The 16,218-nt window shown below is 39.6% G+C and overlaps 1 protein-coding gene across 1 annotated transcript in view; it reads left to right on the top strand.

Annotated features, from left to right (window-relative positions):
• Dlgap5 (DLG associated protein 5) overlaps nucleotides 1-16,218 on the top strand; it is a 33,296-nt gene that overhangs the window by 1,900 nt on the left and 15,178 nt on the right. Inside the window, exons 2-11 of the mRNA XM_027386546.2 lie at nucleotides 828-1,063; nucleotides 3,615-3,808; nucleotides 3,986-4,048; nucleotides 5,351-5,435; nucleotides 5,528-5,647; nucleotides 7,008-7,078; nucleotides 9,354-9,628; nucleotides 11,440-11,567; nucleotides 12,233-12,359; nucleotides 15,394-15,479. Coding sequence (XP_027242347.1) covers nucleotides 829-1,063; nucleotides 3,615-3,808; nucleotides 3,986-4,048; nucleotides 5,351-5,435; nucleotides 5,528-5,647; nucleotides 7,008-7,078; nucleotides 9,354-9,628; nucleotides 11,440-11,567; nucleotides 12,233-12,359; nucleotides 15,394-15,479 — 1,384 coding nt within the window. The 5' untranslated portion in view covers nucleotide 828. The remainder of the gene's footprint in view (nucleotides 1-827; nucleotides 1,064-3,614; nucleotides 3,809-3,985; nucleotides 4,049-5,350; nucleotides 5,436-5,527; nucleotides 5,648-7,007; nucleotides 7,079-9,353; nucleotides 9,629-11,439; nucleotides 11,568-12,232; nucleotides 12,360-15,393; nucleotides 15,480-16,218) is intronic.

The following is a 16,218-nucleotide window of genomic DNA, read 5'->3' as shown; positions in this document are numbered from 1 at the left end:
CCACCCCTTGTGTTTAGAGAGGAGCTAAGGTGTTTGTGGTTGAGTGACAGGTACTTAATGGACTGAGCCCTCTCCTCAGACTATTTTTGCTTTTTGAATTGAGAAGAAAGGCAGAGGTTCTTTTATTCATCACAGAGGAAGGTTAAGAAAGTTGTTCTGCAACATAGTTCCTTACTTTTTCTGTTGCTACTTTACATGGTACCTCTTGTCTCTATGCTAGATTACAGTTGTTCTCGGCTTCATTTTTATCTGTTGAGTAGCTTCCTCCTGGGAAACCCCAAATAGGTCCTGGTATCTTGTTTTTGAATACTTTCTACTTCTATATTTACTCATTTTTATTTGGTTGTGTGTTTTAATATTTTCATTTCAAGGGAGCGCACAGTGATATAAGAGATGGACTGAAATCTTAATTGTTTTTTATTTATTTTGGTCTTTGGGACAGGCTCCTACTCTTTAGCCTAGACTGTTCACAAACTCACAATGATATGCTTGCTTGAGCCTCCCAAGTGATAGAATTCCAAGGGTGAGCCAGCCACCACAGCCTAGTCTCAGATTTTAATTAATTCATATATATATATATGTATATATGTATATATACATATATACATATATATATATATATATATATTTTTTTTTTTTTTTTTTTTTTTTTTGAGACAGGTAACTTTGTAGACCAGGCTGGCCTCGAACTCAAAGAGATCTGTCTGTCTCCGACTCCCGAGTGCTGGGATTAAAGGGGTGCGCCACCACCGCCCGGCAGATTTTAATTTTTTAAATAATAAAATGAAAATCCATTTAAGTTGGTGTTTATTTTTCTTTTTTAACAGGATGCCTTTATCCCAATTTGCCAGTCGGCTTCGGAAAGATTTAAGCACTGAAATGATTCGAACTAGCATTGCTCACAGGAAGTCAATATCTCAGAAGGAAAACAGATACAAGGTGTATGAACGAAACAGGTACTTGGGCTTGAGAGATGCCAACATTCCACTGGAAGGGAAAGAGCTTGTTAATATACATGAGGTGTCGCAAGACCTCGCTTCAGAAAAGGCCAGTACCAAAACAAGTAAGTAAAGACCTTTCATTATTGTAAGTACTTTTCCAAGTAAGTTGAAGTGGGTCTGGAGAGATGTCTCAACAGCTAAGAGTGCTTACTGTTCTTGTAGAGGACTTGGGTTCAGTTCCTGGCATGGAGGCTCACAACCCTCTGCAACTCCAGCTCCAGGGCATCTGATCTCCACAGGCTCCGGCATGCTTGTGGTTCACATACTCGGGCTTGTGTGTGTGGAGATCAGAGGATAGTGTTGTGGAGTTTAGCTCTCCTTCCACCATTATATTGGTTCCAGAGATCACAGTCAATGTTGTTAGTATTGCTCAGCAAACATTTCAGTCGTTGAGCTGTCTTCCTGGCCCCTAGAAGTTTTATTTTATAATTTTTCAGGATCAGTGTGGCCTGTGTACCCAGTGCATTTGAACCTGGTTTTATAAAAGGTGGTATTGGGGCTAGAAGATTAAAGTCTGCCTCCATGTCCAGCTCTCTTCCAAATTTGTCGTTTTTGTGATTCTGAAGAAATGTGAGGGGCAAAAGCTGAACAAAATAGTTGCCGGTTTTTGTTTCTTCTCATCTGAGGTGAATAGTACATATTTGAAGAAGAAAAAAGGAACTGGGCCTGTTTGGAGAGAGAGAATTACCTATCTACAGAGTTTTCAGGAAATAGAAAAGGCCTAGAGACTTTTTTTGTGGTCTGAACACAACTGAAATACAGAGTGAATATTGTAGCAGACAATAGTTTTAGGAAAGGGTATTTTAAAATTAAGAGTTCAATTTTGGACATGTTTTTCCTTTTTGGCCAGGTGGTGGTGGCACATGCCTTTAATCCCAGCATTTGGGAGGCAGAGGCAGGTGGTTCTCTGAATTCAAGGCCACCCTAGTCTCCAGAATGAGTTTCAGGATAGCCAGGACGGTTTCACAGAAAAACCCTGTCTCAAAAAAACAAAAACAAAAAATAATTTTAAATTAAAATAGAATTACCTCATTTTCCCTTCCCTTTCCTCCCTCCAGTTCTTAGGTATCATCCTTCCAAACCCTCCTGAACCCCCCCCCCAGTTGATAGCCTTATATTATTATTAAATACATATGCATTTATATGTATGTATGCACAAATATATAAATACTGCCTGCTGTTGGACATGTTGAAGTTATGCCTATTAGGCATGTAAGGAGAGATGATTTTAAGAAAATAATTGGGGGCCTGCTGTGGTGGCTCATGCCTTTAATCCCAGTACTCGGGAGGCAGAAGCATATTAAAGACATATAGTGAGACCCTGACTGAAAGCTGGGAAGAGTGAAGGAAAGCCAGATAGGAATGGGTTCAAAAGAGAATGGAAATATCACCTAGGATAATATTCTTGCTTCAAAGATTGAACTTGAGTCTAATAAAACCCTTAGATGTAATTTCTACTCTAGCAAAACGTGGGGGTTAGGAATAAGTGAAAAACTTGAAATAAGCAAAAACAAAAAAAAATCCCATCAAGGGCCCACATCTTTTGTGGGCTTGAACTGGGTCTAAGAACCTAATTAATGTGTGAGACAGTTCACAGAAAAGCTTATAAAATTTACATGGGGGGAGTTCTTCATAGAGAAAATGAAATTCAAAGAAATGGCCAAGGTATGATGCTTCTTAGACCAGAGGTCAGCAAACTTGTGAAGGAGGGACAGAACAAGGTAGTAAGTCCCAGGATTGTTGCTAAGAGACAAATTGAGGCTAAGGAGGCAAGGCTAATAATGGAAGAGCTGGTATATTCCAAAGTTGGAGCCCCAGTGAGGAAGGCTGTCCTCTTGGACTTTGTGTGTGAATGGCATCACTCCCAAAGACTTGTTTTGTTTGCAAAGTGTTAGGGATTGAACTTAGGGCCTCACCCAGGCTAGGCAGACAAGCAAGTGCTTTCCGCTGAACTGTAGACTCCCAAAAGAACCTTTTGTTTTTGGAGACCAGGTCTCAATAGATAGCCCTGTCTGGCCTGGCATTGCTAAGGCCAGGCTAGCCAAGACCCTTCGTTCCTCTTGCTTCTGTCTCTCAAGTGATAGATTGTAGGTATATGTCAAAAGATACCAACAACATTTTTCAAGCTTGTTGAATATAGGAAAAGGCAGACCAAGTGACCTGTTCTAAAGTTCTTTGAGTGATTCAGCCTGACATAATCAATGCACCAATATTTTTTCTAATTTTGCAAATGAAGGCATACACAATGACTACAGTTTTCAAACTGATTAGAGCTTGAAATAACTCGTTTTACAGTGTTAAGGAGTTAACAGGACAGGATTAAAAGCATTTCTTAGCAAATGAAATTAGACAAAATGTCCTTTTAGAAATTTGATGTAAGCCAGGCAGTGGTTGCACACTCCTTTAATCCTAGCACTTGGGAGGCAGAGGCAATCGGATCTCTGAGTTTAAGGCCAGCCTGGTTTACAGAGCAACAAAGGCTACACGGAGAGAAATCCTGTCTGGAAAAATAAGGAAAAAAAAAAAGAAGACCCAAAACAACCAAAAATGTTTTGGTAATAGTTTGTTTAAAATGTTTTATGGACTGTTGTTTGACACCCTTCTCCCCTTAAGAGTCAGAGAAAATGGTCCTGAGTGACCAAAGGAAACAGCTCCTTCAGAAATACAAAGAAGAAAAGCAACTTCAAAAACTGAAAGAGCAACGAGAGAAAGCTAAGCGAGGCGTGTTTAAAGTGGGGCTCTACAGACCTGCTGCACCTGGCTTTCTCATCGCAGACCAGAGGAGTGTGAAAGCTGAGCCAGAAAAGGTGTGTTTATGGTTTTAACTTAAAACAGACAGTCAATTCCTTTAATTTTGCAACAAAACAAATAACTACTTAATTTAGGGGAAAGTTTCAATTTTAAACTGAGACATGGAATAAATTTTGCCTGTTTGTTTGTTTGTTTTTTAAATTGATCTTTTTTTTTTTTTTAACTTTTTAAAGGTTTGTCCATACAATGGGCGTATTACAAGATCAAAGGCCAGAGACCATATGGAACACACTAAGGTATCATTGTGTAAAGATAATTGCTACGAAAATAACATATTGTACCGTTTTCCCCCTTCAAAAATTTGTAATTCCATATTCAACCAAAAATCAGTTGCAGACATAGTGATTTATTTGTCTGAATTGAAAGTATGAAAATCAGTGGTGACTTAGAACAGTTTCTGGCTAGATGCCAAGAAAGTTTGCACTCACAATATCCTTTGCATAAGCATCTCTTAATGTAATCCATCCCAGACTTCATCTTTATGCTGCTGTTTGTTTACTGTGCTGCTAGTATGCATTGCAAACTAACTGCATGAAATGCAGATCAGAGTGAGAAAAGCACAGAGTGGACTTCAATACATTTCTGGGTCCTCTAAATACAGCAATGAAGGAAGGCTTTGGGAGAGGATTAAGTATGTTAGGTGGGAATTGGGCATGACTTTTTGTCAAGTAAAGAAGCTAAGTTTCATGTTTTTAATATTGGAGACATTGTCATGTTCCTTTAACTTCTCTAGCCTCTGGGATACTTACAGTACTGAATAAAATTCTGGGGGGGTTTGGTGCTACTGTAGGCCTAGAAATAAAATCGGTATGGGAGATGGGAGATGGCAGGAAGCGAAGACATTGAGTGACATTTTAGTTGGAGTAGTTCAGGAAAGCTTTGCTGAGATGCTTACAAGTGGGGTGAAGTCTTAAAGGAAGTGAGGGAACCCCAAGAAAAAGCTTTCTGCCTAGGAGAAATGGAAATGTAAAATTCAGAGATTTTTTTGCTGTTGTAATTTGTTTTTTTTCTGCCCCCAGCAGTGTTGGGGGAATCAGAGAGGCCAAGGATCCATCAGTGCAGGTTAGGCACACTCCATACCACCAAGCAACTAACTAGACTATGGTGCATGAGCCACTCACCATTCATGGCTCCTCATGAGGCTGAGGCAGGGGGTTAGCTTGCCAGTCTAGGCAGCACAAGAAGGACTCATCTCAGAGAAAGAAAACCACAGCTACTGTTAGAGTTTTCAGAATTCTCAAGTGAGCATATGGCCTTGAACACAGAGAGCTCTACCTGCCTCTGTTTCCTGAGTGCTGGGATTAAAGGCATGTGACAGCATGCCTTTCTGGCTTTGTTTTTGTGGGTTTTCTTTGTTTGTTTGTGGGGTTTTTTTGTTTGTTTTTGAGATAGGGTTTCATGTAACCCAGTCTCATGAATCTCCCTATTGTTTGAGGCTGGTCTTGAACTGCTGATTCTTTTGAGATCAACTTACAAGTTAAAAGTGTGTTTTGATTTATTATGCAGTTAAATAACAAAGTACCTAATTCTCTTCAAAGAGTGACAGTAAGAATGTTCTTCAAGCAACACGATCTGGCCAAAGACAAACTTCTGAAAAGAAAATATTGGACAAAGAGAAAAAAGGTAGGAACATTAGCAGTGATGATGAACTTGGTGCCGACAAAGGAATAATTTATCAAGGACAAAAAAAAAAACTGTCTGATTGTTTTTCCTAGTTGTGCAGCCCATGGTGTCATCAGGGAAAGTGACTGGATCAGTTGCTACCCAGAGGACAAAGCCGGTGGCTGGAACAGTCTCGTCTGCCACGAGAAAGCCAGTCACAAGAGTTGTCAATGGTAAGAGACTGACCAAATACACACATAGTAAGACACTTTATAAAGAACAAGAACAGCTCAAAAAGGACAATGACTCTGAAATACAGTGTGTTAATAAACAAAAAATAGTATAAACTGATGCTGAAGTATCAGATTGGTTATGGAGTCGTGGGTGAGGGCTGTGTGTAGACTGTAGGTCCACACTGGGTAGCTTCCTCAGTTACTCTTCACCTTGCTTTCTGGGGTACAGTCTCTGACCCTGGAGCTTGCCCATTCAGCAAGACTGGCTGGTTGGTAAGCTCCGGGGACCCAGCACTGACTGCAGATGGGTGCTGCAACATACAGGAGTCCTGGGAGCCAGACTCAGGGCTTTGTCAAGTGAACTACTGCTCCAGACTGTTTATTGTTTTTGGTTCATTTTTCTTTTGTTTTTGAGATTTATTTCTATGTTATGTGTGTGGGTCTTACCTGTGTATATGTCTGTGTATCACATGTGTGACTTGTGCCCCCAGAGGCCAGAAGAGGTCATCTTCCCTCCTGGAATTGGAGTTAAGATAATGGTTATCTTCCATGTGGGTGCTGAGAGGTGGCAATGTTCTCAATTGCTCAACCCTCTCTCCAGCTGCCAGTCTGGTTTTTTTGAGCAGAGTCTCACCAGTTAGCTGAGGCTAGCCTGTACTGTGATCCTGTGAAGTTACTAATTAGCTGAGGCTAGCCTGTACTGTGATCCTGTGAAGTTACTAATTAGCTGAGGCTAGCCTGTACTGTGATCCTGTGAAGTTACTAATTAGCTGAGGCTAGCCTGTACTGTGATCCTGTGAAGTTACTAATTAGCTGAGGCTAGCCTGTACTGGTGATCCTGTGAAGTTACAGGCTGCCCAGCTGTTCTGGTTAGTTGGTTGGTTTAGTGTTGGTGAAAAGATTTGTTGGTTCTGTTTTCTTCATTATAATCATGTATGTATTTGGTAATCAGGAAAAAAGAAAGGAGACATATCTTTGTTTTGAAAAGCAGATGGTTTGTATTTGACAGGAAATTTCACTTGTTTTTGTCCCCTTTTATAAAGTGTCTTGGTGATCATCAAAGTTGTATATTCCTATTTCTCCTTCTTCATACTTTACCAAATGATCTAGTACTTTATTTATTTATTTATTTATTTATTTATTTGGTTTTTGGAGACAGGGTTTCTCTGTGGCTTTGGAGGCTGTCCTGGAACTAGCTCTTGTAGACCAGGCTGGTCTCTAACTCACCGAGATCCGCCTGCTTCTGCCTCCCGAGCGCTGGGATTAAAGGCATGCGCCACCAGTGCCCAGTGATCTAGTACTTTAATGTAGCATTGCTTATCTGTTTTAAGATGATATCTCACTTCATTTTTTATTTTAGAGACTGAATTGGAAAGGGTGGGGCCAAGTAGAGGAAGACCTGCCAGAAAGGTGGAAGCCAATCCTGACAAGGTAGAGTACCAGGGTCTGGTCTGCTTATCTCTAAATGCCTTGACATCTCTTTGGTCCTTTCACAGCTGAAGTGAAGCATGCAGACTTCTGAGGGCGAGCCTGAACACATGCTAAAACCTGGACACAATAATGCAGCACAAGGATTTACTGATACTGGTGTCTTAATCTAACCCTGAGCTTTATAAGTAAATTTAAAATTAAATGATTAACAGAGAAAATGGAGAATAGAAAATCACAGCTGGGACTGTTTCACAAGAACTAGTTATAGGGTGAGATGTTTTGATTTGGGGTTCAGCTAGAGCAGGTTTTGTTTATGCTTCCAATTAGCTGCATAATTAAAGTTTATTTTTCCAGTTCTAACAGAATTTCCTATACAGAATTGTAGAGAACCAATAAGCTAGAGTTCCTAACAGCGTCTAGCAATTAAGTCCCCCAAAAACAGGAACTGGGCCTTCAAGGTGGCTCAGCAGGTAAAGGTGCTTGCTGCCAAGCCTGATGACCGTAACTTAATCTCCAGAGCCCACATGGTGGGAGGAGAGAACTGACTCCTGCAAGTTGTCCTCTGACCTCCACACATAGAAATTAAAAAGTAAAAACAAAATTTTTAAGGAACTATTTTGAGTTCCTAGTCTCTTGACCTACAATGCAACCTTAACCTTTAAAAACAACAGCAAACAAAAACTCATGCTGAAGAGTAAGAAACCTGCCTAGAGCCTTACTGATGTCAAATATAAATCCTCCATAGATGTCTGGAGGTATGTCCCTTAGTCTAAATGTCATTAATGTCCACCACACGTTGGGTGCCAAAATGTAAATGGAGTTCTTAATTGGTCTAAATAGTAAAAACCCTGAGTCAGATGTAAAGGAAAATGCTGAGAGATCAGAAAGAAGGAGCAAACCACCACCACACACCACACCTTACGTTAGAAGAAGAGGAGAGAGAGAGAGAGAGAGAGAGAGAGAGAGAGAGAGAGAGAGAGTTCCTGTTTCCACCCAGCTACCTTACTTCTTGTCTGTACAGACCTTTATAATTAGCTAGTGGCAAGCTCTATTCTCTGACCTTCAGACAGGTTTTATTTGTACAAGCAAGATATCACCATAGGGAATGGAGAGTGAATCTTTTAAAGCCAGCTGGGGCTTAAAGGAAGAGTTACTAAAATTGATTTTTGTGGGGCTCAGTGGGTAAAAGGTACTTGTCAAATCTGATGACTTGGGTTTGATTCCCGGATCCCATGAAGAAGAGAACCAACACCTGGAAGTTGTGTCCTAACCCCACCCATGCTATGGTGTGAACACCCCCAAACAAGTACACATACAGTAAAATAAGTGTATTTTTTTTTAAATTATTAGTCCTCTGAATGTTATCATTAGTTTTTAGTTTCCCTGACACTCTGGCCTTTGAGATTCTTATCCAGGTTGAGTTTGAATTCAGCTCTCAATAAATCAAACTTTTTTAAAATATCTAAATAGCAAGTAACAACTAAACAGAACCATTGCTCCAACCCCATATATATATCTTTTTTTTTTTTTGCAAAGGTCATTCAATAAATACTAGATTTCTCATTCTAAAAGCCTTGCAATAATACTTATAATTTTGATAAAACTGTATTTTGGGGTTGAAGAGATGGCTCAGAGGTTAAGAGCACTGGCTGCTCTTCCAGAGGTCCTGAGTTCAATTCCCAGCAACCACATGGCAGCTTACAACCACCTATAACAAGATCTAGTGCCCTCTTCTGGCCTGCAGGCATACATGGAGGCAGAAGATTGTATATATAATAAAAAAATCTTTTTTAAAAAGTGTATTTTGTTAGTTGGGTTTTTACATTTTAGTTTTAATATATTTTAATTGAGTGTATTTATTTTTGTCTCTTGCTATGATAAAATACCTGACCAAAGCAACCTAAGGAGGAAAAGGTTCATTTTGGCTCATAGTTCAAGGATATAGTCATTCATAGTTGTGGAATTGTGAGATAGTTGGTCCCATGTCAGCAGCAGTCAGGAAACAGCAATGAATGTCTGTGCTCACCTCGCCTTCTCCTTTAGATTAAGTTGGCTAGAATGGTGCTGCCCACAGTTAGGCTGAGTCTTCCTACCTTATTTATCAAATGTTGCTCACCGGTGTGGCCAGAAGTTGTGCTGATTGGAATTCAACAAGATTCAAGCCATCACATTGTCAAGCTTGTTTGTTGCTGCTGCTGCTATTTGTGTGTTTCTTTGTTAATGATTGGGTGCATTCCTGGAAGAGAAATTCCAAATCTATTCTGCTTATACCTAGGTCATTCCCTCTAAAGCTGATAGTGAAGAGAATAGTGTGGATCCACAGACCCATGTAACAAGTGGAATGGATCTGGATGGCATCTTCCCAGAGATGGAGAGCTTACCTATGACAGTTCCTTCGAAAGTGAAAGAAAGGAAGTCTTTTGCACCTTCGCATTGTGTGTTTCAGCCACCAAGTGGTCTGAAGACCTATCAAGTAGCACCCATGAGACATGGAAGTGACAGCACTTTCTTGACACCCAGTTGTGACCGGGACCTTTTAAAACCAGAAGTGTAAGATATAATCTTTAAGCATTCACAAATACTAATACACAAATAATCTTAATAATAAGCACTTTACTAAAAGGAGCAACAAATGCCTATCTTACATTTCTATCTTTTTTTCCTTGTCTTTTTTCTGTACTATTTTTAGTTTGTAAAGTATGCTAACTATGATTCACATAAAATAACTTTTCTTTTGAGAAAAGTTCTTCAGAAGCCTACGATAATGTCTTTGATAGTTTTGATATATTTTTTATGAATTGTCTTCACCATAAACATGTTGATTTTTGTTTTTAAGTAGGTGACTTAATTCTAACCCTTAAATAATTTCTTTACTTTTGTAAAGATTTATTTTTATGTACATGAGTGTTTTGCATTTATGTATGCAGTGCTGTAGAGGGCCTGAATCCCCTGACATTGGAGTTACAGGTATTGTGATCAGCCGTGTGGATTCTAGGAACTGAACTCATATTCTCTTCTAGAGCTGCAAGTGCTTGTAGCCTGAGCCCTTTCTCCAGCCCCTTAAGTTTTTGGGATAGCAGCTCTTTGTAGCCCCAGTAGCCTTGACCTCCTAAGTGCTGGGATTATAAGCATGTATCACCCACCACACCTGGCTTGAAATCTTTTTTTTTTCTTTTTTGGTTTTTCAAGACAGGATTTCTCTGTGTAGCTTTGGAGCCTATCCTGGCACTCGCTCTGGAGACCAGGCTGGCCTCCAACTCAGAGATACAGAGATCCGCCTGCCTCTGCCTCCCGAGTGCTGGGATTAAAGGCGAGCACCACCAATGCCTAGCGTAATTATTTCTTTTACAAAAGGAAAATTGCCATCTTTAGATCAGTCCTGCCTGCTTTTTTTTTTTTTTTTTGAAATTATTTTATGATTTTTAATTATGTGTATTTCTCCTCCCCCTCCTTCTGTGGTGTGTGTGTGTGTGTGTGTGTGTGTGTGTGTGTGTGTGTATGTATGTATGTATGTATTTATGTATTTACATCAGTGTTGGTTCCTCTGCAAGAGCTAACCCATGAGCCATTTGTGTAGCCCTTGCCTTCTTATCTTCCCTCTCAAAAAAAAGCCTACCTCAAGTAACAGAAAATCATTTGTAAATGGAAGCAGAGGGTCACTTGGAATCTTCAGAAGAAAAGGCGGGATTGTAAAAGTCACCTTTTAAACACTAGATGGCCTCACATTATTAGAAATCATTCAGCAGCATCCATGGCTGTTGATTTTTTTTTTTTTTTTAAATCTTCCACTAAGAGTTTCAACATCTTTGAATCCTACTATAATTAGTTTAATAAAGATGCCTGTTCTCACTGTTGGTTTAAAATTTTCCTGCCAAGAATTAAGCATTTTTAAGGATATAAGTGAAGGCTGGCTGAGACATGCCTACAACCATCCAATTGGTAAACCTAAAGAGGGAGATTGAGAGTTTGAGGCCAGCCTCTATTTCATAGCAAGATATCGTGTCAAAGCCAAACAAAAGTCCCAATAGTGGCTTTTGATCCCAGCTTCCATGATACCAGACATCTTCAGTAGCCCAATCCCCTTCCCAATGCTGGGATTCAGGGCAAGTATCCCCATGCCTGGATAGAAATTTATTAAATAAAAGCAACTCTGAGTTGTGTAAGGAGGCCTACTCTCAAACAAGAGGCATGTCCACTTTATTTTTTTTCTTTTAAAGCAATACAACTTCTTTTAGATCCTTCTGATTTTATAAATATATATATATATATATGTATATATGTATGTATGTATGTATATATATATACAGATATATATATATATATTCACTTTTGTGAAATATATTTTTTGCTGTTATTTTTAGCACTACAACTCAAGATGCAGCAAATGAAATCTTGGTACAGAAATATATAACTTGTTCTACCAACACAGCGCAGCAAGAATCAAATAAATTACGGAACGACTTGTATTCTCCAGCAATCTGTAGTGAAGGTACCGTGTTTTAATTAAGATGTCACTTCTCTGGCTTACGATCTTGAAGAACTTCCTGTAGAGCTCATTTTCACCATGTATGTCAGAGATGAGACCAGGGCCTGGATAAAGTGGAAGTGTGAAAAAGGAGCTGGGAGATCACTCAGTCACTAAGCTCTGGAGCCTAAGGATGGAGCTCCATGTGGGTCAGGCAGGAGCTGGAGACTGGCTCTGGGGAAGTGGGGGTAATGCAATTGGCCCGTTCTAGGCCCTGGAGAGACCATTTCAGAAAGTGCTTGAAAAATGACACTTGAGAATGACCCCTGACCTCCACAGGCACTGACACACAAATACTGGCAACCATAATAGAAGAGATGTGAATGAAATGACTAAGGCCAAAAATAAGTTTAAAATTCAAAATTGAATGAAGGATTTTAAAAAATACCTTGCCAGGTAGTGGTGGCGCACACCTTTCATTCCAGCACTTGGGAGGCAGAGGCAGGTGGATCTCAATGATTTGACACTAGCCTAGTTTACAGAGCGAGTGGCAGGGCAGGCTCTAAAGCTACAAAGAGAATCCCTGTCTCAAAAAGCCGAAACATAACAAAAAACTTATGAGGACTTTAATTTTAGGAATTGTTCTTTAAATTAATGAGTTATGTTTTTTTTTTTTTTTCTTATCATAGAACATGGCTTAAATCAAAAGGAAGCGTCTACTACAAATTCCAATTGCCTTTCCGTGGAAGGAGTCACATCGCTTGAAGTAGGTGAAGGCCAGGTGTCTCAGCCACAGCACGATGTGCCGTATTTCAGGTTTGTCTGTTAGTGCCGTGAGAATTTGCATTGTGTCTAGATATTAAACCCCAAGTTAAGGTGTTAATGTTTAATGCATAAATATTTAATATGGTAAATGGGGAGGAGCTGGCTTTGGGTGATTTTCATTTTGCAGTTTTAACTCTTGCAATAGCCAGGATATAGTAAGGTTTCTGTCCCACGGATAGGTGGGTTTAGGGAAAAGTGGCCTTCCCTGCCCTGTAGTCTGGCCCTTCCATGCAGGTATTAATTTTTTTGTGAATAGTTTGAGAGGTAAATAGTGGATTTGAGGACAAATACAGGCCTTATGTCTTTTGAAAATATAAAAATCTTGTACACCACATTGTTTTTGGTTTCATTTAGTGGTAAATGTTGGTGACATTCTATTCTAGCACCTGAAGAACTCTCTTATATGTGGGTCATGAATACTCAATTGTCCTGCTCTACCACGGTTTGTTTAGTCAGACTCAGTTGGTGGATATAAACAGGGTTCATTCAGCTGTTCACTCTGGAAGCCAAAGCTGGAAAAAGAAAGTATCTTATATATGGGCTGACAGTGTCAGTTGGTATGCACTTCCTAGCACCCAATGAAGCCCTACTTTTGATCTCAAAACTGAATAAACTGGTCAGGCCCTGTCGTCCCAGCCCTCAGGAGGTAGAGCCAGGAGGATCTGAAGTTCAAGGTATTCTTTGGCTACATAAGAAATTAAAGACCAGGGCTGGAGAGATGGCTCAGAGGTTAAGAGTACTGGTTGCTCTTCCTGAGGTCCTGAGTTCAATTCCCAGCAACCACATGGTGGCTCACAACCATCTATAGTGAGATCTGGTGCCCTCTTCTGGCCTGCAGGCAAACATGGAGGCAGAACACTGTATACATAATAATGAATAAATATTTAAAAAAGAAAGAAAGAAAGAAAGAAATTAAAGACCAGCCTGGGATAGAGAAAAGCTTGTTTTTGTTTTTGTTTTCCCTTAATCCTTTGAGAATTCCATACACTGTCTTTTTATCAAATTCACCTCCAACATCCTTCTTTAACTCTTTCCTGGTACACAGGGCCTCCAAACCATGATCAATTCTTTTTTTCTTTTTCTATATTTTTTTCTCTCTCTTTTTTTTTTTTTCTCTATCAATAACCCATGAACGTCTCTTTGTGCTTTCCATAAACTCCTGGGTATGGGTCCATCCACTGGAGCATGGTTGACCTACCAGGAGCCACACTTTTAAAGAAAACTGACTGTCTATCCCTTAGAAGCCATGAAATGTCAGTTGGGGTAGGACCAAATCTGTGTTCAAAAATACAAAACAAATACTGATTTCAAATTATATTCCCTCCAGCAGCATCCAAAGAGTCTTATTTTTCTTTCTTTCCTTCTTTGTTTTCTGGAGATTCTTATTTTTCAAGTATAATGTTTACTTTGGCCGTGAACTAGATCACATGTCATCTCCCTGTGATGCTTTTTTTGGTTTTTGTTTGTTTGTTTGGTTGGTTGGTTGGTTTTGGTTTTTCAAGACAGGGTTTCTCTGTAGGTTGGAGACTGTCCTGGAACTCACTCTATAGACCACCTGTCTCTGCCTCCCAAGTGCTGGGATTGAAAGGCATGCACCACCACTGCCCAGCATGTTTTTGTTGGTGGTGGTTTGTAATATGTATGGGTGTCATACTTACATGCATGCTACTAGTGTACTGTTATGTGCCTGGTGCTTACAGTGGCCAGAAGATCATATTATAAGTGTTGATTTCTCTGCACTCTGGGATGCCTGTATTAACACAAATTGAACTCCTCCTAGACATAAATCTCTCAGCCTTAGTATTATTCACATTTTAGATTGTACACTTCTTGTTTGGGGTCTGTTTGGTACATTGTCAGGTGTTGGGAGCATCTGAGGAGGAGGATCTGAGTTCAAGGCTAGCCAGGGCTCTATAGTGACACCTTGTCTTAAAAGTCTCTGGGCATCATCAGATGTTCTCTGAGGAGCAAAATGGACCCAAATAAGAAGTGCTATCTAGGGCTGGAGAGATGGCTCAGAGGTTAAGTCAAGAGCACTGGCTGCCCTTCAGAGGTCCTGAATTCAATTCCCAGCAACCACATGGTAGTTCATAATTATCTATAATGAGATCTGGTGCTCTCTTCTGGCCTGTAGGCAAAACACTGTATACATAATAAATAAATCTTTAAAAAAAAAAAAAGAAAGAAAAAAAAGAAAGACTAATAGATTATGTAAGGCCCTATCTCCTTGTGGAGTGGGTTTGTTTTTTGTTTCTGTTCTTGTTTTCTCAGGCAGTATCTTGCTTTGTAGCCTTGGCTGGCTGGAACTCACTGTGTGGACCATGCTGGCCTCTGCTTCTTCCTGCCTCTGCCTCCTTAGTAGCAGCTGTGCATTGCTGCACCAAAGTGAAGTCCCCATAACTTTAATAGTAGATTCTGCAGGTTTTATTTATCTTCAGCTTGTTTTTGGCAGTCCTTAGTTCTGTGAAGAGTATCTGAGTATGTGCTACACACCAAGGGATGTTGGACTCAGCCACTGAACAGAGAGAGGGTTTAACAAATCAGAAATGGTAGCTTAAACCGGGTGTTGGTGGCGCATGCCTTTAATCCCAGCACTCAGGAGGCAGAGGCAGGCGGATCTCTTTGAGTTTGAGGCCAGCCTGGTCTCCAGAGCATGTGTCAGGATAGGCTCCAAAGCTACAGAGAAACCCTGTCTCGGAAAAAAAAAAAAAGAGAGAGAAAAAAAGAAATGGTAGCTTAAAAAATGAGTCTTGGCGTCATCCATCCAATATATATTTTAGGTACAGAAGAATGGATATTCACAAGGTATATGATGATAGGAAATTAGTCTTTTGTAAACTTTAGTATATTATAGTTCATTAAATCCTTACACATAAAATCTTCAAAATGACTACTCTGCTTATTTTATTTAATATTTTGTACCTTTGTTTTAACTGTCCTAGTCTTGTGTATTAAAATGTCATAATGGTAAGACGGAACTAAAGGTGCCACACTTGTATAACTAAAATGGATGTCACAATTTTAGAAAAATCCTCCAGTCAGAAACTGACAAATTAACTTCACACTGCCTGGAGTGGGAGAGGAAACTGGAACTGGACATTCCTGATGATGGTAAGAAAAAAACATTCTCTTTTTATTTCTCTTTTGTTGCTGGCATTTTATCTTTTGTGTTTTAGAGAGAGGTTCTCCTAGCACAGGCTGGCCTAGAGCTCACCCTATAGGTGAAGGTGAACTTGTACCCTGGTCATCTTGTCCCACCTCTCAAGGGCTGGGCTTACAGGTGTGTCCAAACACACCTGATAATGAAAATGACCATGTTGTGTATTAAGTTTTTCTTTTTTGTAGTAGTAGAGCTTGAACCCAGGATCTTTTTTGTGCTAAGCAAGTGCTTGACCAGTGAGCTACATCCATAGCCCTTATTTCTTTTAATGTTGCATTCCTATCAAAACTAAAACTCTAGTGTTCAACTTTGTAGTTTCAGGGTTACTCAAAGTACTAGGAGTTATTCAACATATGTCCTTTAATATCTCTATGCTAAAGAAGTGTACAGCTTTTGTGTATTTTGCTTTTTTAATGTGACCTTATATATAGTGGTATTAATCTGGTATTTAATTATACAAATACATGTTCTGAATTATAATTCAGATTATAATTATAATTATAATTCAGTCAGTATGAAAACAAATTTTAACAAAGGTTCTTAGTCCTACTTATTTGGAGAAGCTATTCAAAAAGTTACCAGTGTGAGGTCCTGGGACATTTGTATACCTAGACTTGTTTGGGGTTGAATTCTCATAAAATACAGGAGAAAGGGAATGGTATTCATTGTAAAGCCATGTGTGATTAAGGA

This window comes from Cricetulus griseus (assembly GCF_003668045.3).
Source record: "Cricetulus griseus strain 17A/GY chromosome 1 unlocalized genomic scaffold, alternate assembly CriGri-PICRH-1.0 chr1_1, whole genome shotgun sequence".
In the NCBI taxonomy this organism is placed as follows: domain Eukaryota; kingdom Metazoa; phylum Chordata; class Mammalia; order Rodentia; family Cricetidae; genus Cricetulus; species Cricetulus griseus.
This window is presented reverse-complemented; position numbering and strand designations above follow the sequence as displayed.